Genomic DNA, 22,276 nt, shown 5'->3' with positions numbered 1-22,276 from the left:
AGTTAAAGAAAGCACTTTATGGACTGAAGCAAGCTCCACGAGCTTGGTACAGTCGCATAGAATCATACTTTTTGAAGGAAGGCTTTGAAAAATGCACTCATGAACACACTTTGTTTGTTAAGACAAGTGCTGGAGGTAAAATTTTAATTGTAAGCTTGTATGTTGATGAATTGATATTCACTGGCAATGATGAGTCAATGTATGTTGAATTCAAAAAATCCATGATGGTTGAGTTTGATATGACCGATTTGGGAAAAATGAGGTATTTTTTAGGTGTTGAAGTAATGCAAAAGAGTGATGGCATATTCATTAGTCAAAAAAAATATGTGATGGAAGTATTGGAAAGATTTGGAATGGACAAAAGTAATTCTGTTTTTAATGCAATGGTTCCTGGAGAGAAGCTTCAAAAGGATCAAGATGGCATGAAGATTGATAGTACTTACTACAAGCAGATTGTAGGAAGTCTTATGTACTTAACGGCAACTCGACCGGATGTTATGTTTGCTGTTAGTCTCATAAGCAGGTACATGGAGCATCCTACTAAACTACATTTGCAAGCAGCAACGAAAATCTTAAGATATTTAAGAGGGACAGCTGATTATGGTGTGTTTTACAAGAAGGGCGGAAATGAAGAGTTGGTCGCGTACACGGATAGTGACTATGCGGGTGACTTGGATGATAGAAAAAGCACGTCGGGATATGTGTTTTTATTGAGCTCTGCTGCAATATCCTGGTTATCTAAAAACTAGCCTGTAGTATCTTTGTCTACTACAGAAGCAGAATTTATAGCTGCATCTACTTGTGCTTGTCAGGCTGTTTGGTTGAGAAAGATTTTGGAGAAGCTTGGACATACTCAAAATAGCTCAACAACTGTCTACTGCGACAGCAACTCAGCAATTAAGCTTGCTAAGAATCCTGTAATGCACGGTCGTAGCAAACATATCGATGTTCGATTCCATTTTCTTCGTGAACTCGTAAAGGATGAAACTATAGAACTAGTTCACTGCAATACTCAAGAACAAGTGGCCGATGTGATGACAAAGCCTTTGAAACTTGATGCTTTTGTGAAATTGCGCAACCTATTGGGAGTGTGTCAACTGCCAATAGTAAACTGATTGTTAAGTAACATTCAGTTTAAGGGAGGATGTTAAAATTGTTTTTTATTTAACGTTAATTTACTGTCAGTTAGAATAAGCAATGTTAGTGCTGTTAGTGAGTTGTTGCTTTTACCTATTCTCTTGCCACTATCCCACATTTTTAGTGTTTGTTAGAGTGGGCTATTTTTTCTCTGTAAGGCTATTTAAGAGCCATTTCTTTTGTTCAATTCAATAAGAAATATTCTCCCTATTATTCTGTAAACACGTATCCTTCACACTTCCTTCTCGTAGCAGCCGCCACTGAAATTCAAAACACACCGCTGGTTCGTATTGCGACTTTTTTCAATTTCTTCTTCGCCTCTCCCTTCCGCACCGCTACAAAACTCCGATTCTAGCCGCAATTAGGGTTTCACTGTTTTAATTTATATATAGTATTCTTTGAATATGAACTTTGATTAGTTTTAATCATTCTCTTATATGCTTACTGTACAAGTTGTTAGTGTTAACTTAGAATCATTGTGTATATGATTCTATGTATAAATTTCTCAGCTATTCTATAGTAACTTTTGTAAATTCTCTTTCAATCAATATGAATATGAAAAGCGCTTTTATTTTATCTCAAATTCTCAACATTCTCATATTATTCTTAATTGTTCAGGTTAGGTGAAAAAGAAAATGTTTTTCCATATAGTGCTCGAGCGAAACATGCAACTGCACCCACGTTATTTTGGTCGTAATCTTCGCGATAATCTAGTGTCCAAGCTAATGAAAGATGTAGAAGGCACCTGTAGTGGTCGACATGGATTTGTGGTGGCGGTTACTGGGATTGAAAATATTGGGAAAGGGATAATTCGTGATGGGACAGGGTTTGTGACCTTTCCGGTTAAGTACCAATGTGTTGTCTTCAGACCATTTAAGGGAGAGATCTTAGAATCTGTTGTTACAATGGTGAACAAGGTTTATGCAATTCCTTTCTTTCTACTGTTTACTCTTTGGTTGATTTAGGTGTCTAACTCTGCTGTGTTGTTAAAGTGGTTTATATTGTCAAGTTCTGTTTATACAGATGGGTTTTTTTGCTGAAGCCGGACCAGTTCAAATCTTCGTTTCAAACCATGTAAGGTCTTTTATAACCTATGACAAAAATCGTCTATCATCTTTTACACACTTATACCTTAGATATTGTTGTTGTTATGGTAATACGATTTATGTTATAAAATTCAGATTCTCCAACGATTAATTTCCATTTTTATTTACAAATAAATAGTTGAAGATATTTTTTTGTCATTACTTTGTATTTGGAAATGCTTCCGCTTATACATTATTGTATATTTTTGTTTCATGAGACCCTTTTTCTCCTTTCAGTTGATTCCAGATGATATGGAGTTCCAGTCTGGAGACATGCCAAACTACACTACATCAGATGGATCAGTATGTATCATTTGTAATAACTTGTCATCGAAGAAGCGAGCAAATTGTGTTTTAGGGGTTCGTTATCATGTGTTTTCTTTTATGTAAGGCATTGATAATTTGGTTTTTGCAGGTTAAAATTCAGAAAGATAGTGAAGTGAGACTAAAGATTATTGGGACTCGAGTGGATGCTACTGAAATTGTAAGGCGCATAATATTGCATCATTTACTAGGAACAATCTAAGTAAAAAATTGGTTAACATGACAACTTTTTAATTATACGTAGATATTTATGGCAAAATTAAAACCAAAAAGTTCGCAAAACTTAACATAAATTAAATATTTACAATGATCAAGTCAATTTTTCACTGCGTTTGAAAAAACAAGTATGCCAAACTCACACTTTGTTACTTTTCAACATGTTTTTAAATTAAGGTATGTGTATATAATTGCAATTGCTGTCCCAATAATTGACCTTTACAACCAAATTGACATGCAATTCTTGTCCTTCAGTTCTATTAGTAATTTTTTGCAATATCATAAATTATGACATAAGTTTGGCAGTCTCATAAATTATCTCTTGTTTAAGCTTGGATGTGAGTAAATCAATAGAAAGCTTGGATGTGAAGAACTTGTATGGTTGAGAGAGATTTGTATGATTTCTGGTGACTGACACCAACAATTTTTTTTATGGTTGAGAGATTTTTTGTATGGTTGAGAGAGGGAAGATTTCTGGTGACTGACACCAACAATTTTTGTGAATGAACGTATTTCTAGTAACAATTCTTGATTTACCATTTGGTAGAATTAAAAAAATTGATTAATAATTAATATTAAGAAGAAAAAATATAATTTCTACTATTATTTTATTTTTAATTGATTTTTTACTTATATTATTAATGACGTTTAATTTATTTTAATTTTAATTTTGTAAAAGTAAAATAGTTTATTTAAGAAAAAGTCATTTTTTTTGTTAATTAAACTATTTTACTTTTAAAAAATGAAAATTAAATTAAATTAAACGTCATTAATAATATACTATGTCTATAAGTAAAAAAATCAATTAAAAATAAAATAAAAGTAGAAATTACAGTGTTTCTTCTTACTATTAGTTATTAATTAATTTTTTTAATACTACCAAATGGTAAATCAAGAGTTGTAACTAGAAATACGTTCCTTCACAACAAATTGTTGGTGTCAGTCACGAGAAATCCTCCCCTCAATCACGCCAATCTCTCAACCATACAAGTATTGTTGGTGTCAGTCACGAGAAATCCTCCCCTCAATCACGCCAATCTCTCAACCATACAAGTTCCTCACATCCAAGCTTTCTATTGATTTACTCACATTCAAGTTTAAATAAGAGATAAACTCTCATGGGGCTGTCAAACTTATGTCACAACTTATGATATTGCAAAAAGTTACTGATAAGGACAAAATTGCATGTCAATTTGGTTGTAAAGGTCAATTATTGGGACAGCAATTACATACACATACCTTAATTTAAAAAAACATGCTGAAAAGTACTAAAGTGTGAGTTTGGCATACTTGTTTTTTCAAAAGAAGTGAAAAATTGACTTGTTTATGTACGCCTTCTTTAATGTTGACCGATCATTGTAAATATTTCATTTATGTTAAGTTTTGCGAACTTTCTAGTTTTAATTTTGCCGTCAATATCTACGTATAATTAAAAAGCTTTCATGTTAACCAATTTTTTAATAGCACTGTGGCATATATATCTTTCATCGTTTCCGGCTGGTCTGTTTACTATTAGAGAAGAACCTCACTTTATGCTTGTTTTAACTTTGAGCTCATGTAAATCATAGGCTTAGCCATAGGGATTTGCACATATCATAAAAGTGGCGATAAGATTATGCTAGTGTTTTACCACCGTGTTGGTTAATCCTTTATCACCATTACGATAACCCATTTCAACCATGATCAGTGACAAGTATATGTTACTAGCTACCTCGAGGTAGTAGTAAAATTCCCCTCACATTTTTGTGGTTTGCAAGAATCATTACTGCTCCGTGCTGCAATTTTTCTTTATTAGTAGATGCACACTGCACAGATGACAGAACCCACTAGAACTTGTGAGAAAATTGTGATCACTAATTGTCCGGTTACTTTATGCACCGATAATGATTATTATTCTACCATTTTGTTGATGTTACATCATTACGTGTTGGATCATGGTTCCTATTTCCTGAAATGATTATCCTGTACCCTAGCATGCGTATGTAAGATGTCTTAATTGACCCGTTATACCGATGGCCTTGCATTGCAGCCTAGTGACAGTTTTAGCATTTGATAATGCTTTTGACTATTTCGTGATGAGAATTGAGTTTTGATACTCATGCACATGCCAAGCTCATGTATCCATTCCACTCACTCATAGGACTATGATATGATGAGAATCAAAGTTTTACTGATTTCTGCAACTCTTCAGTATTTTAAAACTATTAAATTGTTTTTCCTTTGGTCTTAAGTTATTTATCATGGTTTATGGTTTCAATACTTTATACAACTCGTTTGTTAAATGTCACATATTACCCCTTTTTGCAGTTCTGCATAGGTACCATAAAAGATGATTTCTTGGGTGTGATCAACGATCCTGCTGCAGTTTAAGTGCACCTTTCTGTACCGTGCTATCGAATAGTTTGCATGGCATGGATTGTAACATCTGAAATCTCATATATCATGTTGGTGTAACCCTGTTGCTTAAAATTACTGACCAGTCAAGTTACTTAGTTGATATAACAAATTCTCTTGGTGATTACAATTGGTACTGACCAGGCAACATAGAGTTATTAGTTGACGAATCAAGTTCTCTATGTGATTACAGTTGGTGTGTTAATATTTTTGTTTATGTCAACTACTGTTGTATTGCACCCAAAATTAATTTCCTATCATCATATGTTGAAATGAATTTTGGTTTCCAACATAATAGCAACAGTTATTGTCCTTCATTTATAAAAAAAAAAACAGCATTAGTTTCAATATTATCCTTTAATTTTACAAACAGCAAATATCACAACATGACACATCCTAATTGGTTCCAACTTGGATGTTGAGACTATGTTTATATACTTTAGTATTTTTTAAAACATCTGAAAAGGCACTTAAAAACATCAATTTAAAATGAAATTAGGAATGAGATGAATCTTTTTTGTATGTGTGAATACAATATTTTATTGGTGAATTGGAACTCAACAAACCCAAAAATAGTTTTCATGGAAATGGAGAAGAAACCAACTCCAGTGTTATCCTCCTAACAAACTAATCATAGTTAGAGATCAGTTGAAAGAACACTGAACATGGTCATATCTCTGCTTTTTTCTTTCATGAACAAATACTTCCTAAGAACTCCCTCCATTTTGAAACCAGCTTTCTGCAAGACTCTTTGAGACCCAACATTTTCCACATCAACCAGAGCTTCAAGCCTTTCCAAGTATGACAATTCACTGAATGCAAAATTAACAATTTGTTTCACAGCACATGTACCAATCCCTTTACCCCAGTATTTAGAACCTAGATGATAACCAAGTTCTGCAGTTTTGTTTCTACATTTATCATCAGATGAGAACATCATCATACACCCAATAGCACGATCATCAAGACATATCGCTTTGCAACATAAAAACTTACTTTCTGTATCTTCAATGAAGCTGATACCTTGATCTTTGCTGGTGTAAGGCTCCCAAGAGCAGAATTTAGCCACCTTTTCATCAGTTGTCCACACCATAACATCATTGAGGTCAGTAAGATTAAAGGCTCGTAGTGTGATTTGAGTTAAATCAATGCTATTTTCTTTGGCACATGGCTTGGAAGAAATAAGTGTTCCCTCCATCACAACACTCTTTTTTTCTTTTCTGAGTTTACTTAGATGTAAGTGTTGATGATGCTTACTGAATTTCAGGCTATTTATAAAGTCATGGAGTTGAAAAAATAAAAACTAAACTTATAGGAAGTTGCATGGAAGAAGGGTATCTATTACTTGGAGTTGGGATCAAGCAAGAAAAAAGGTTAGTATGCCATGATTGACTTGACTATGTATATAGAAATGCTAACAAATATTTTTTAATACTTTTGTTGAAGAATCAAATATAATATAATAATAATATAAAAGATTTTTCAACCAAACAAATCATAGTTTGATATCACTAAAAAGAACACTGAACATGATCATGTCTCTGCTCTTTCCTTTCATGAACAAATACTTTCTCAGAACTCCTTCCTTTTGGAAGCCTGCTTTCTCCAAAACTCTCTGAGACCCAACATTTTCAACATCAACAAAAGCTTCAACCCTTTCCAAGTGTGACAGTTCATTGAAAACAACCTTAACAACTTGTTTCACAGCACATGTGGCAATCCCTTTACCCCAATATTTAGAGGCTATAACATAACCAAGTTCTGCAGTTTTGTTCCTGCTTTTATCATGTGGTGATCTTGATTTTAGAGAAATACGTCCAATAGCGCGATCATTTAGACATATTGCTTTGCACCATAGAAACTTGGTTGGTATAGTTTCAATGAATTTGACGCCTTCGTCTTTGCTTGTGTAAGGTTTCCAAGAACAGAAATTGGCCACTTTTTCATCAGTTGTCCATACCATGATATCATCAAGGTCTGAAAGATGAAAGGGTCGTCGGAGTGTGATTTGGTTCAAATCAATATTCTCTTCTTTGGTAGAAATAAAAGCTCCCTCCATCATCGGTGTTTCTTTTCTGAGTTAATTTGGATGCATGCAAGTGTTGATTATTAGGCTATTTATAAAGTCATGGAATTGAAAAGTATAAATAAATAAGAGTGAAAGGAAGTTGCATGGAAGAAGGATATCTATCAAAATCAAGAAATTTAAGCACACCCTATAGAGTTATAATTAGGGATTTTGTATTGAATCTCTCTCAAGTATGTCAGATATTTTTATTAAAATATCATACAATAGTGCTAGAAAAATAGAGAAACTAACTTTAACGACAAAATGAAAGAAATAGCAGGATTCGAACATGAGATCTTAGAGGAGCACATTCTTAAAACCGAAACGTTTCACCGCTAGACCACATACACGCACACAAAAGAAGAAAAACATATGAAAGAAAATAAGAGATTATTCATACAATAAAATATATGAATTTTTTTACTCTAACTCTTTGTCTAACGTTGATAATTCTCTTGAACAAAATTTTGAATGCGCGTCATTAAAGAAAAAATGTCTACAATATTTTGTAGTTGGAAAAAACGAGAAAAATGAAGGAAATTGAGAATCTCTTGAAACAAGAGAAAGGATGAATAAAGTTATGTTTATCAAAATGATACTATATATCTCTTACAATTAAATTGAGTTACAATTTTTTTATACGTTTAAAACTCCTATTTTGAAAATGAATATATCAGATTGTTGAATCACTTGGTGAGATCCTTCATTACATGTGAAGGCAACTTCATTCACATCAAAAGGATTGTGTCTTAACTCTCTTTATTCTCAACTGTTTTTTTTTTTGGACAATTGTCTCTTTGTACAACTTTTTGCGCAGAAGGTTCTAGGTCTCCCATACTTGAATTTGAGTATAAAATGAAAGACAAGACATCAAATAAAGGTACACATCTTTTAAACCTAAAATGCCTCTCACTTTCTGTAGTCAAGTCATTAACTTGCACATTAAAGTGTTTGCAAATATCCCCCAAATGCCAAACTGAGACATGAGTGCTTCAACCATAAATCGAAATACACCATGAAATTTGGATTTATCACTTCGACAGTGAACACCTTGGGTCCACATGAGATCATTGACGTTGTTTGTGAGAATAACTTTAACAAAGTTTTCCTCTCTTGACCTCGTACCTAAGCGGTGCCTTCTAGTGGAGAAAGTCTTCAACACAGCCTAACAGAAAAGTTCTAGCAAGGATACAACCCAAAGCGTGATCGAGGAGTCGCCTCAAGATGATGGGGACATGTTCCTACTTCATTCCCTTGCCAACACTATAAGAAATCTTCAACAGTTGGGATGACATCTCCACCATAACTTGCGTAAACAAGCAAATGTGTATCGTTTGGAAGGATTTGCCCATAAATTTCTTCCTTATGCACATGACAAGAACTGCGATTCGATCATTCGTCTTAGATGGTGACCCACCTCATAATGGCAAAAATATTTGCTTTTCCTTGATAAAAAACTGTTGCAAAGAGGTACCATTTGAAGGCTTATTGGAAGGTGAGAAACCTTCACTGTCGTTCTACAACAACAACAACTAGTTAACAACGCCCCAAACCACCATGTATCCATCCTTATTAGTCGAACCTAGAGGAAATGTAGGCGTAGTCTTTGTCAATGCCTTCTTCCTATTGATTATATCTTGGAAGACACCCATGTTATATGCAAATCATAATGAGCATGATGGTTAAGAAATATACTAAAGTGACAACGAAGTAGAATAATAAAATCAACTCTCGCTCCTCACCAAAGATCTCATTTCTTTCTTGACTGTTGGCCGACTCTACCAACATTTACGTCTTAATGTATCATCTTTTTGTTAGACACCGGTACGTCCAAAGATCCGACTCCTTCCATAAAGCCTAAGCTCTCCTAGATAGCAATGATGTAGGTCTTCAAACTCTCTTCTTCTAGTGTCACTTCCTTTGGTGTAATCACATTCTTATTCGGAGCCTCAAAGAAATGATCATGATTTTAATACTTGGGGAACATGTCCTCACATTTAGGCAGCTATGACCTAAGGGGAAAGACCATGAGCATTTCGGGAGAACACAAAAACTTGAGTATGCGGTCCCAACTTCAGGGAACAACTAAAAATATCAATATCTGAAGTTCTTCCATTGACGAAACGAGAGCAGCCCCTACCCCCAATCTGCCTTAGCAGAAGTACGTTGCACATTAAACAAATTCAGAGTAAGGGTAGCATTCCAGTACTCACACCAATATTAAAATACTTTCATGTATGCCCAGTTCATCAGACATAGTTGATAAGAGGTTATCTTAAGATTATTCAAATACTTTCATGTATGCCTAGCTCATCATGTCAGCATCTCCCCATAAACACTAGCTCAGGAGCAAAAACTACTACTCTCCCTCAAGGACAAATAATAAAAAATACTCTCTCCGTCCCAAATTATAAGAGAAAATTATTTTTTAGATTCATTGAAGAATTAATGTATCTGGTCTTTATATAGACCAAATACATTAATTATTCAATGAATCTAAAAAGTCATTTTCTCTTATAATTTGGGACAGAGGGAATACCAAACTACACCAAGACACATACCATATCCTTCCATAGTACCAGAGCATATCTTCCGTGGAACTCACCCAAAATAGAATAGGGTGCATGCTTTGATACCAATTGAAATTCTGGCACAACATGAAAGAACAAATGTCGTATACGATGTCAGGACTTCCAGAATTTCGAATGCAATGTCAAGACATTGTAACAACATAAGTAACAATTAACAATGTAAAGTAAATTGCAGGGAGTAAATAAAACAGGTCAATTGTTAACCCAATTCGGTGCAACGTCACTTACATCTGGGGGCATCCAAGGCAAGAAGGAAATCCACTATAATAGTATTAGTTTGAAGTTCTAAACAACCTCTAGTTTTACAAACTTCGCACCTAATCACTACCCGTGTAATTTCTATCTAATAATCTCCTATATATAAGACCCCTCTCACTTCCACTCAATCACACAACATTGATGACATCAATAATGACCAACAAAAGACATACTTCCATTGAAACAAAATCCATTATTGCTTAAAATCTTATGAGTGATTCACAATTACAACTCAAAACTAACAGTCCATCCCTAGCATCAAACGATTCAAGAGTGACTCACAATAAACACTGAACAAACGAAGCCCTAATAATTGACACTTTTACATATGCGTCTCATACTCTTCTTAGGTTTAGAGACTTCCTTTTTATTGCCAGAGAAACACTTGGGCTTGATGATCAATTTGGGCTAAATAATCAGCAAATAGAATACAATATTCAGCAGAATCTTCTATAACATAATCCGATGTTCCTTTAAATGTTTCGACATCTGCAACACATTCTTCTGCATAATATTCTGCACAATCTTCTGCTCAAAATCAGGTAAATAATTAGGGGTTGCAAAACGGGCCCGGCCTGTTGGGCAGACCCGTTTTTCCCGCACTTTAGTGCAGGACGAGCCAAGGTTTTAGGCCCTCACCCTTTTATGTGACCGCCCCGCCCCGTTTTATTTTTCATGCGGACTTTTGCGGGCATGGAAATTAACATATACTTTTGCATTTTTAGGCTTAAAAGATGTAGTGCCCGCGGGCTTAGCCCGCCCTCACTTTTTTGCGGGGCGGGCCAAGGTTTTAGGTCCGCATACTTAACTATGCCCGCCCTGCCCCGTCCCGTTTTTTTGCCGCCGGGCCTAAACGGGACGGGCATACCCGTTTGCCACCCCTAAAAATAATATAATGTTTCCTTAAATGTTTTGACATCCAATCTTGAGAAACAAATCTTTAGATATCTCATGCTTGAAACGAATCTTTACAGAATCAAATCTTCATTTACGCATCTTGAATCAAAATAAATCTTCTGAGAATTTGAAACAAATATTCCGTGAAAATAAAACTATAGCACGCCACGATGTCGTACAAGCATGTCAAGACATCTTGCTGAAAAATTTGTTTTAACAAAATGCACCCAACCAAACCAAAACCTAACAAGTTACCATAGTAATCCTTAACTATTTCCGAGTATACCATAAGCATTTCAAGGAAAGTGAAACCACGAAAAACCTCTCTAACGTCAATCTTAAATGGGTTAGCCCCTTATCCTCCTTTATGGGTTCCTCTAGATCCTTGCCATGTTGGGAAACTCTAGATTCATTACCACCACCATCAAAATTACTCCTAGAGTCGAAACTATCATTAAGTTATATAACGTTCACGTAGGGAGGTGTATTGTAACCGTTGGAGAAACCATATCCCCCACCTCTGAGTCATCACTTCTGTGCGCAAGGAAGCATCATTTATTTCATCCCCCACTAGATAAGTCCACAAAAGTCATCTAGTGAGGGATAAAATAAGTGATGCTTCCTTAGACAAACTGCAAAGGTAGAAGCAAACGGGACAATGAAGAAACCACATATAAGCTTAGGAGCAACAAAGGAATGTGAAATTTAAGAAGAAGAGGTAGATTAATTATATAAAAAAATATTACTTAAATCCATGGGAGAACATAGGGAATTTTACGAGAAGTAAAATGCAGAACCATTCGTAGTAAAGATACATCCTTATATTAGAAGAAGAAAGTGACAAATATACGACTTAGAAAGAAGGAAGACATAAAAGATGAACTCAACTGTGGGAGATCAACCTCAAGATCACAATGATACTCGAGCATTCTAGATGTGCACCACCAATCCCTACTCTAGGGACCTGAAGCCACACGTAGGAAGAACATCACTGAATGTATTAGTGACGAGACTATCATGTAATGCGCATGTTTGTGAGGCTACCTAGTCCCACTCACTAGACTTTTCCACTTTTACATCCGCAAAGCAAAGGCTCTTCTGGAAAACACGGACAACAATGGAGGGAAACTCGACAATCTTAATCTTTGTGTTACCAAGTAACAATAAGGACTTGGATGGCAACTGTTTCAGACCAACCAAAGACCTAGAGCGGCATTGCCCAATTACCAAGGCCTAGTATAAACATCTGTCTAGCCAAACAAATGGACATGTAGCGTTTCCTTGAGACATGAGATACTAGATCCCAACTCCAATTGTTTTTCGCTGTTGGATATGATCAAACGACCTTCCACATCACACACTAGATTGGATGAATGCGGTTTAAACCAACTGAGTATATAAATCATGCCACCACTAATTGTAACAAGGGTTATTACCATTTTTGCCCCCTGCCATATAGGTCATATTTGGTTTACCCCCCTGTAAAATTTTTTTTTGCAAAAGTAACCTTGCCATTACAAGATTCTGTTTAGAATAACCTTGGGGTGAAATGGCACACGCCCTTAGCATATGTGGCATGCCCAGTGTCATATTTTTTTGTTTTTCATTTATTTTTAAATGCCACCTATACATACTAATGCCACATCATATTAGTTAACATATAATATTTACAAAATCATTTTGGTTCTACACCTCAACATTTTCCCTATCGTGAACCACCATTGAAGAACTCCAAGGAGCTCCACTGAAGAATCTCTGCGTCTCATTGAAGAATCTCTGCGTCTCATAGAAGAATCGCTGCATTTCGTCGAAGAATCGCAACCTAAGGTATGTTATTTACATTCCATTTTAGCATATTGATGTAGTTTTTTGATTTAGGGTTTTCGGGATTGTAATTAAAAGGGTTTGTGAAACAGATAATGACTAAGTTCGCTGTGATTTTTCATCATGGAGGGGAGTTTGTTAGAGAAAATATGATGTTTTATAGGGGTGGGGTTCAAACAACTGTATCTGATATTGATAACGAAAACTGGGGTGTTAGAGACATTTTGAAACTGGTGCTTGACTGGGGATACAGAAGTGATTCATTTAGGATTTGGAGCAAACTCGAAGGTATAGATGAATCATTTGTTGAAGTTAAAAGGGATGATCTTGCCTCAGATGTTGCTACTTTTGCAGTTGCTAACAACACTGAAGGACATCTATATGTTGAGCATGATGTGAAGGACATCAAAGTGAAGGTGGTTGAGCCCCAATGCATGGACCTGAGTGTAGAATCTGAGTCAAGTGAGGAAGAGAGTGATGATGATGCATTGAAGGTTAGGTTTGATGATTCAGAGGATGAAAGAACAACTGCCATGGATGATGGGTTTGAATTCATTGAAGTAGATCAGCCCAAGTTAGATAACAATAGAGTTGAATTAAATGGGAAGTCATTTAGGTATAAGAGGTGTGTTAGCAAGTCACCTATGAAGAAATTGCCTACAAAGAAGGAGAAATGTATTGCTGCTGTACCTAATCATATGGCCAAAAGAGTTAAAACAGGTGGTAGTGAAACAAGGGATAGGGTTGAAGACCAATATGTGAGTGATGAGTTGGGTAGCTCTGATCCAGATGCATTTGAAGATGAAGCTATGCCCAAGTATGAAAAGTATATGAAGGAGCAACTAGGCAAGGACTACGAATTTAAGCTTGGAATGGAATTTAATTCCTTAACTGATTTCAAGGATGCATTAATTGAATGGTCAGTTTTGAATGGAAGAGAAATTACCTTTGTGAAGAATGAAAAGGATAGAGTGAGGGTGGAATGCAAGGGTAAATGTGGGTTTTTAGGTCTATGCTCAAAAGTAGGTGGAAGTAAGACTTTTCAAATAAAAACATGGGTACCCACACATGTGCTAGGGTTTTAAACAATAGAAGTGCTAAGTTCAAGTGGGTTGCAAAAGCTGTGGTAAACAAGATGCAGAGCAGTCAGAAGGTGAGGATTGCAGATATCATTCAGGACATGAGAAAATCATACTCAATTGGTATTACACCAAGTAGGGCATGGAGATGGAAGTTTGACTCAAGAAACTACCGAGGTTGTTGCAGAGCATAAGTTAGGGACATGTCTAAGGACATTGAGATCTTGGGAAGACATTGCAAGATCTTTGACTCAGTGAATTGAATGAAGTTGCAAGATTGTCCTTTTAATGTTAAGACTATTCTGTTTTTTGTTTTGTAATGTTAAGACCAATTTAAGGCTTATGACAGTATGTTTGAGACAAATGTTTTTTGTTTTGTAATGTTAAGATCTGATCTATGCTTATGACAGTATGTTAAGACCTATTTAAGGCTTTTGTAATGCTATAACAACATATGTTTGATACATAATGTGCAACTTTTCATTAAAGTAGAAGTAACATTACATTGTTAACATCACACTGAATTATCAATACAGCAAAACAGAATAACATAATCGTACATGAACATTACAATGACCTGTAATCACCCTAAAACGATAGTTCAATTAACTAATTTTACACCAAACAGCAAAAAATGCCCATGATGTGAAAAGAGCAACCATCATCCAAAAACTTTTCTTCCTTTCAATCTGCAGCAGCATTTTCAGTTTGTCCACCTTCTTTGAGCTTGACTGTTTAAGAAATTCTGAGGCAAACTCCTTCCCAAACTCATGCCCATATTCCTTAAGATAGCTAACCAGTTCTTCATCTCTGAACAACGCATGATTTTGACTGTTCAATGACATCTCTTCCACTTCATCGTCCCAAATGAATAAGTCGCAGGAATCATCGCTCTGAGTAAAGAAATTAGGGTTGAATGAGATTTTGGAGGAAAATATCAAAAATGACGAAGAAGAACAAATACCTTTCCAACGTTTTTGCATCTCCAGAACTTTCTATTAGGGTTTTCATGTGTCTTCGAAACCCACATCTTCATTGTAAGATTGCAACCACACCTTGGTTTTTCTCTTCCATTGAAGTTTCCAATTGATGAATTTCTGCTTCCACCCATTGCCCAGCCCTAATTTTGCGATCTGCAGAGGAGAAGAAGAGAAGGTGGAGAAGATGAACCAAAATGATTTTGTAAATATTATATGTTAACTAATATGATGATGTGGCATTAGTATGTATAGGTGGCATTTAAAAATAAATGAAAAACAAAAAAATATGACACTGGGCATGCCACATATGCTAAGGGCGTGTGCCATTTCACCCCAAGGTTATTCTAAACAGAATCTTGTAATGGCAAGGTTACTTTTGCAAAAAAAAAATTTACAGGGGGGTAAACCAAATATGACCTATATGGCAGGGGGCAAAAATGGTAATAACCCTTGTAACAATTATCTCATTCTCACTCTCAAATTACAATTTTAAAATGTTACTGACTTAGACGTTGGAGTATTAACCTTGCAGGTCCTCCCCGCTTCCTTATTCTGTAGCTTTTGCCGTTGCATCAAAAGAGTGTTTCCCTCTACTCAACCTACTTCTCAACCGTAAAATTAAAATAATTTTTTAATATTAAATTTAAAAGGATTGTTAAAAATTTACCATACATTTAATATATTGCCAATGAATAAATATTTTGTTCAGTATTTAATAAATAAAGAAATATTTTACTCTTAAAAAAATATCTTTAAATATGTTTACAATTTTTTTACCTTAAGCATTTAATAATAAAAATTAATGTATTGTAGTATCTCTTTTTAAATTTCCGTTTCAGAATGTACACTTAAACTCATCAACCCTATTGTCTCTTCCACCGGCACTCTTCTTCTTCTTCTTCTTCTCTGTTCTCACCTCACACTCCTCCCCGACCGCCACCTCCCTCCTCTGCGAGCAACCTCCGTACATTATCTCTTTCTCTCAATACTATCCTCTTTCCACCTCTCCTATTCTCTCTCTGTTAGGTTTGTTTTCTATTGTTGAATGTTCATTATTGTCTCTAACAAATCTCTGCTTGAATGTTAAATTAAGCCGATAGAGTGTAGTTTATCTTTGTACAACGTAAACTAACTCTATTTTCTTTTTTCTTTCTACTTAGCTCTCAATAATGGTTGTAGACGGAACTAAAAAGCCTAAAGTTTCAGCACCCGTGGTAGCACCACCTCGCAAAATAAATGTGCAGAAGTTTGCAGAATCCCGTGCCCCTGAGCTTCAGAGCCTTCAATGTATTGTTGAAAATAGATTAAGCAATGATTACAAGTCTCAAAGGAATAAGAGAAGAAGAACAACATCATTTAACGACCAAATTGCAAGAAAGGGGCACAGAAGAAAGAGACAAAAACGGGGGATAGTTGATAAAGTCAATGCTGAATCAGTTTTGAATAAGGAATCTGTAATGCAGCTTCCTCGACGTGTTCGTCGAAGATATGAACTTAAGAGTAACCCTGAGAGTGGCTTCTGCTCTTCTGGGGATGGAACCAAGAGGCTGAGAACACATGTTTGGCATGCAAAGCGGTTTTCCATGACCAAATTGTGGGGTTACCACCTTCCTCTAGGTCTTCATGGAAGGTTGGTCTTTTTATATGAAAGACTAAAGAGAAACTGATGAAAGAATCAATGGATAAATTTGAATCTTGTTAATTTCATTGTACAAGGTTGCATCACTTAGTTGCAATATATTTGAACTGGATTATTGCAATGCTACAAGTATTTGCGTGCTTTACATCTTTTGGAAGTGCTAACATAGATTTTGCTTGTTTATTTAGAGGGAAAGGTTCGAGGGCGTTGTTGAAAAAGCTCAAACAAGGGGTGCTGGTACACGATGCAAGCTATTACTCTGCTGTTCAATTGGAGGGTCCGGAGGTAGTTTATAATTATCGTAGGCTCAGCCTTTGAAAATAATTATTTAGTTCTCATAGCTTTATTTAAGGTTGTTCTGTTTATAGGATTCGTTAGTTTCAGTATTAAGAATGGTACTTGTGCCCTCTCCCACAGAAGAAACACATCCCAGAAATCACAATGATTCCGTTCTTTCTGGTATAACCTATGGAATTGCAATGGTGAGTGTTCCTTTTTCCGTTGTAGTTGAAAGAGCCATGTTGTTTTGTCAAACAAAATTAACTTTTCTTTATTGACAGCTTCATCAAGTTGGAGCACCGGATTCTCAGGCCATTGCTCCTGTAACTTATATGTGGCGACCAACTTTCCAAGAAAATATTAAAGACCTAGGTGTCAGTGATGAAAAAATTATCCCTGATGTTGATTTATGTAAAAAGTCAGAAAGATTGGAGTGTATTTCTTCTTCTAGGCACCTTTGGGTGTGGATCCATGCATCTGCCTTTGAAGAAGGATATGATTGTCTAAAACTTGCTTGCCAGAAAGAGGTTCATTTTCTTCTTTAGATTCTTATATGGACATCTCAATTGCATTTTATTTTGATTATTTTTCTTGTACTGGATGAAGTGAAAGCAAGGAGAATCTAGTGAGCTAATTACTCATGTAGGTTTATGTAACAATTAATTTCATTTTACTGTGCTATTTTCTGATCACTTTGCCTATTTGAAAGACTTTTGGCCCATTTTGTCCCAATATAAACATGTCTGGGAGCTGGGACATAAAATGCATTTATGTCTGAGTAGAAAGATTCAGATGATTATAAATCCTTGCATGTCACTAGCTTGTCATTGATTATTCCTCAAATGTTGTATCATGATAAAAAAGCTTTTGCTTGAAATTACAATAACAATTATTCCTTCCAGATGGCAGTTCTTTAAAAAAAAAGTAAAATATGAGATAATTAGTCAGATAAATCACCAAGTTAAATTTGTTTGTCCAAGGTTTTAATTTCTATGTAAAAGAACTAAAAATTGTAAACTGCATATGAACTCACATTATATGTTTTTTCATCTTCACTATTATTCAGATGGAAAAGAGAGGCATCTCGATCAGCTGTTCTTCTCTTGAGGGTAAACTTGCAAAATTGGAATTAATGGGATCAGGGACATTTCGACTTCTACAGAAGATATTGCATCCCGTTAGTAGGTTTGTTGTTTAAATTTGAAAAGTGCTTCTGTTTTAATTTTTACTTGTTTAACCGACATTAATGAAGCAAAATAGCTGATGTTTGCGTGACAGTATTTCAGAAAATCACTGGCAGTTAAAGCAACACGTGACTATGGAAGAAAACCATGTTTCTCAGAATACAAAGTCTTCCATACTGAAAAATGAGGAACATTTTTCTTCTCGTGCAATGTTATCTCTTACTGTTAAGGATCCTCGGGATTTACCTGTGAAAAAGACTGTTTTTCAGACGGAGCCAATTTCAACTAAGGCTCTAAGTGATGCACAAGAAACTAGTTGCAAAGAGCTTGCTGATTTGGGAGGAATGTTAGGAAAGAACAAAGACATGACTTCTTTATCTTGGTCAGAATTTAGAGATAGTCAGTATGATGTTGATGATCTATGGTATGCTACCACCAGAGGCTTGAAGCCTCCAGTGGAAGACAGTGTTCTTTCTATGGAGAAGCACCGTGAACGCATGGTTAACTTCTGCCTTGATGACATAAATGTTGGGGAGGCGAACTCTTCCAAAGGGCCGTGCTCAAGAACATGCCCTATTCTGCTTTTAAAAAATGATATGAAGGAATTGACCATGGGGTAAATTATTCTTCAATATATTTTTCCTTTTATTTTATTTTATTTGAAATTACTAATGTTGTTTATGAATATATATCAAGTACTATTGGCTTTTTTTTTCTTTGAAAGCAAAGGATAAATATTTGTGCTCACTTGCTTTGGGCACATTAGAAGAAAATGAGATAACTTGTCGTAAGTTTAAGGGGTTACAAAGATCAATTGATCAAACATGCTCCTTGCACTGCATTGCCTGAATATTAAAATTAAAACCTTTCATATATGTACTGTATAACTATATGATGAATGCTTTTGTGATTATCTTCTAGATGGTCTGTTATACTTCGCTTAAGTTGGGTTAAAGCCTTCTGGATTCCACTTGTCACTAATGGGGCACATGCAATAGGTTTGCGAGAAAAGCAGTGGATTGCATCTGATGTAAGTATTTGCACTGCATACACCACTAAAAATACAGTTTGATTCTTCTGTTTTTTGTATTGAGTATTGAATATTACTTGAAACTTTTTCTTCGTTATATAGTTGGGGATACCGTTTTTCCCTCAAGATTTCCCGGATTGCAAGGCATACTCATTCTTCATGGCTGCTAAAGCTGCCGAATGTAATCAAAAGGAAGACCTTCGTCCTCCTTCTGTAAGGAATTTGAGAGTTCCCATCCTGCCTCCATGGGGTATTATACACACTACTTTCAACAAAGAGATTAGCTCAATGGAGACTCTAGACCTTTCAGCTGGGGAAAATTTGACCAATGCTAATTCCTTATCAAAGTCTTGCCCTGACAACTTTAAAATTTCATATTTTGACTCCGACAATTCATTTGATGGAACTTTAGCTAGGACAGGTTGTATGCTGACTACATTACTCAATGAAACCAAAACTGGTCGATTGCTATTATTTCCTTATGCAGCAGATGGAAAGGCCAGAATCTCTAAGTTTATTAAGGGAGAACTAATGCTTGATATGAGCCATAGAAGTTCTATCATTTATGACCATAAGCTATGTTTTATAAGAGTTCTTCTTCACCCATTCAAGGAAGGCTTTTTTGAAGAGGGGGCAGTTATTTGTGCGCCACGTCCTTCTGATATATCTTTATGGACTTCAAGGTAATTTAACACTGAAATTATGAATTTTTTGTTCTATTGATAATAATAATAATTATATATTTGTTGGTTGGAAATTAAGAGTTGACCATTATTCTTGTAAAATTTGCTGTTTATTAACTTATTTGTCAAACATGATGTTTTGTTTGGCTACGAGATAACAAGATATGATTGCCAGTGATTTATCGTAGCATTCATTTTTATGTGAGTTTCTGAATTAGTTAGGGTGTAGTGTGGGGAAGGATTGCAGCTAACAAAATAAAATTTGATTTTTTTCTATTTTTTTTCCATTCATGCTATGATATCCGGATGAAAATAAAAAAATAGATTCTTCTTTCTTGCGCTTGAAATAGATATTGAATTTTAGAGTAAATGTAAATTACTCCGGCTTCTCTTCTGGTTTTAGAATCTACTTAAAATCCTTCATGTTTTATAGAACATAAGACCAATTTTTTAAGTTCACTTTCACAGGGCTGTTACTTGTTAGTTGTTTAGTCAATTCTTAGTCATTTCCACACATTAATAATGGCAAACTATTAATTATCAACTCTTAAGTACTATAAGTATAACTGTATAACACAACATATTGAACATAAGCAAAGGATAATTATAAAAAGTGAGGGGTTTGGGATAGGTTTTCGACATAGGCAATATGGGTTGGTTGGAGTATTTTATTCTAAATTTTGGACCATCAGTGCATACTAATATTAAAACTTAATACATTGTATATGTATTGTGAATGTTTTGCAGCTCAGTGAAAAGTGAAGCGGGACTTAAACTATCTGAGTCTGCTATGAGATCATATTTCAAAGAGAATTCCTCTGGTAAATGGGGAATGCAGATACCAGATGATTCAATTGGTAGAGAGTCTCACCGGTGGCCTATTGGCTTTGTCACGACAGCTTGTGTTCAAGGAAGGTTTGGAATCGTATCTTTTGGATTCCTATTCTTTTCTAATAGTCTGATTATGTACCTTGTTGTAGAGAATCTTACCGTGTGCAATATCATTGCAGCAAAAGGCTTGTAGCACAGGGATTTTGTGAGGCAGTTTTACTATCTGATTTAAGAGCAGAACAGTGGAAGGAGATGCCCCTAAAGCAGAGGAGGACGGAAATATATGTACTTGTCAGGAACTTAAGATCTGTTGCTTATAGGCTAGCACTTGCTTCTATTGTCCTAGAATATCAGGAAAATGACATCGATTTTTTGTAAATTGAGATTTTATTTTAGATTGAACTCTGCAAGTTACATTGCTACAGATAGGCCAAGTTGGCAAATATTCTTTATTTGAAAAAGGGGAAAGCAACATCATAGAGAAAAATAGTGTAGTTTAAGTTTTATAAATATTTGTACAATCAAAACATTTGAAGTTAAATAAAAAATACATTTGAAGTTGTCCATACTTGTAATTACTTTAAACCTGAGCCTGGTAGTTTTTCTAGCTCTTCCTTACTATGAAAATCTCTGGATTTTCCTGACCACTGCATATACTGTTATTGATGTGCTTCGTGGCTTGTTCTACAATTATTCGGAACTCCTGCTTACAGCATTTTCTGCATTAGTTTTTCAGTTCGGGCAATTTAACCTTTTCTTCACGTGTTTCTTCTTCCTTTTCTCTTTTATCTTGGTAGGGAGCAGTTTTTACTCGATCATCTTTGACGCCTCCCGTTCACAGCACCTGTTTTCTTTGAAGGGAGTGAAGGTTGAGAAGGATTGGATTGAATTTAAATTGAGGTTTGTGCTTTGATGCTATAAAAACTGTCTTGTGATTGATTGGTTTAAATATTTTGATTTTTTAAAATATGTTTTGATTTGAATAATCTAAGCCTGTGTGAGCTGATTTAGACTCTGAATCTCTACCTGTTGATTTCGGACAATTATGCATTCATGGGAATAGCATTTATTCTGATTGCAGGGATCAGCATCTTCAGTAGTATTTTCAATAGCTTGAATAATCCCAGTATGAACACCATTGTTCCTAGAGATTAATTCTTCATGAACACGAACATTATTATCAATGTTGTCATTTACCTTCACTACATGATCTTTATCACGAGTTCTCTTCATTCTGTTGGCACAAGGAAGGTTTTCAGTTTCCACGTTCAAGTCTCTATTGAGAGAGACATTTTTCTCATCCATCAATTCAATAAAATCAACATTTTCATCATTTGAAATCAAGTTATACTCCTTGTCATTTGTAGTACAATGGATCTCATTTACACCTTTACCCTGAGTCTTCACATCTTCTAGTGCATGATACTGGTTGTTAACAACATTACCATGAGCAACAATAATATCAACCTCAACATCTTCATGGACATGATCTTCATTCTCTTTATGCATTTGAAGCTTTGTCAACATTTCGTACAAATTTTTTGCCACATTCTTCTCATCAAGATTTTTCAAGTTTGTTCTCTAGGAATCTTCATCCTCATCCTGATGATATCTTATAGACGCAAACTTGATTTGAGCATTATTCATGTCTCCAATCTTGCAACTAGACTACAATCCACCACTTCCATCTTTATTAACTAGTCTTGAGTCATAACCACTCTTCTTCCTTGGCTTCTTATTCTGAACCAAAGTATGTTCTTCAAAGTTGAGAGGACCT

General features: G+C 35.3%; 4 protein-coding genes across 6 annotated transcripts; 2 read left to right on the top strand and 2 right to left on the bottom strand.

Annotated features, from left to right (window-relative positions):
* Window positions 1–1,266: 1,266 nt before the first annotated feature.
* On the top strand, window positions 1,267–5,433 carry LOC131652597 (DNA-directed RNA polymerase II subunit RPB7). Its single transcript, XM_058922504.1, has 6 exons — window positions 1,267–1,420; window positions 1,756–2,054; window positions 2,161–2,211; window positions 2,460–2,525; window positions 2,638–2,706; window positions 5,070–5,433. Exons 2-6 carry the CDS (start codon window positions 1,773–1,775, stop codon window positions 5,130–5,132), a joined length of 531 nt encoding a protein of 176 aa, XP_058778487.1. The 5' UTR covers window positions 1,267–1,420; window positions 1,756–1,772; the 3' UTR covers window positions 5,133–5,433.
* Window positions 5,434–5,793: 360 nt separating this feature from the next.
* On the bottom strand, window positions 5,794–6,361 carry LOC131652596 (uncharacterized). Its single transcript, XM_058922503.1, has one exon. The coding sequence runs from the start codon at window positions 6,352–6,354 to the stop codon at window positions 5,794–5,796; it is 561 nt and encodes a 186-aa protein (XP_058778486.1). The 5' UTR covers window positions 6,355–6,361.
* Window positions 6,126–21,080, top strand: LOC131652593 (ribonucleases P/MRP protein subunit POP1-like). Of its 3 annotated transcripts, XM_058922498.1 has the most exons (13): window positions 6,126–6,261; window positions 6,424–6,529; window positions 7,071–12,797; window positions 16,014–16,483; window positions 16,681–16,777; window positions 16,861–16,974; window positions 17,053–17,298; window positions 17,838–17,956; window positions 18,050–18,571; window positions 18,877–18,985; window positions 19,088–19,668; window positions 20,416–20,583; window positions 20,679–21,080. In XM_058922498.1, exons 4-13 carry the CDS (start codon window positions 16,023–16,025, stop codon window positions 20,875–20,877), a joined length of 2,616 nt encoding a protein of 871 aa, XP_058778481.1. In that variant the 5' UTR covers window positions 6,126–6,261; window positions 6,424–6,529; window positions 7,071–12,797; window positions 16,014–16,022; the 3' UTR covers window positions 20,878–21,080. The 3 variants fall into 3 exon arrangements, with proteins under 3 accessions (XP_058778481.1, XP_058778483.1, XP_058778482.1); XM_058922500.1 differs by lacking the exon at window positions 7,071–12,797; XM_058922499.1 differs by lacking the exons at window positions 6,126–6,261; window positions 6,424–6,529; window positions 7,071–12,797 and adding an exon at window positions 15,710–15,879.
* LOC131652595 (uncharacterized) lies at window positions 6,652–7,302 on the bottom strand. The gene has a single exon (XM_058922502.1). The coding sequence runs from the start codon at window positions 7,216–7,218 to the stop codon at window positions 6,652–6,654; it is 567 nt and encodes a 188-aa protein (XP_058778485.1). The 5' UTR covers window positions 7,219–7,302.
* Window positions 21,081–22,276: the final 1,196 nt, after the last annotated feature.

Source organism: Vicia villosa, linkage group LG2, assembly GCF_029867415.1.
Source record: "Vicia villosa cultivar HV-30 ecotype Madison, WI linkage group LG2, Vvil1.0, whole genome shotgun sequence".
Lineage (NCBI taxonomy): Eukaryota > Viridiplantae > Streptophyta > Magnoliopsida > Fabales > Fabaceae > Vicia > Vicia villosa.
This window is presented reverse-complemented; position numbering and strand designations above follow the sequence as displayed.

Bases quoted from the DNA above. Each gene is read 5' to 3' on its own strand.
- LOC131652597 (XM_058922504.1), top strand. From the start codon at position 1,773: ATGTTTTTCCATATAGTGCTCGAGCGAAACATGCAACTGCACCCACGT. The intron at 2,526-2,637 runs GTATGTATCATT...TGGTTTTTGCAG, and splicing joins ACACTACATCAGATGGATCA to GTTAAAATTCAGAAAGATAG. The intron at 2,707-5,069 runs GTAAGGCGCATA...CCCTTTTTGCAG, and splicing joins GAGTGGATGCTACTGAAATT to TTCTGCATAGGTACCATAAA.
- LOC131652596 (XM_058922503.1), bottom strand. From the start codon at position 6,354: ATGGAGGGAACACTTATTTCTTCCAAGCCATGTGCCAAAGAAAATAGC.
- LOC131652595 (XM_058922502.1), bottom strand. From the start codon at position 7,218: ATGATGGAGGGAGCTTTTATTTCTACCAAAGAAGAGAATATTGATTTG.
- LOC131652593 (XM_058922500.1), top strand. From the start codon at position 16,023: ATGGTTGTAGACGGAACTAAAAAGCCTAAAGTTTCAGCACCCGTGGTA. The intron at 16,778-16,860 runs GTAGTTTATAAT...TTCTGTTTATAG, and splicing joins TTCAATTGGAGGGTCCGGAG to GATTCGTTAGTTTCAGTATT. The intron at 17,957-18,049 runs GTTTGTTGTTTA...TTTGCGTGACAG, and splicing joins ATATTGCATCCCGTTAGTAG to TATTTCAGAAAATCACTGGC.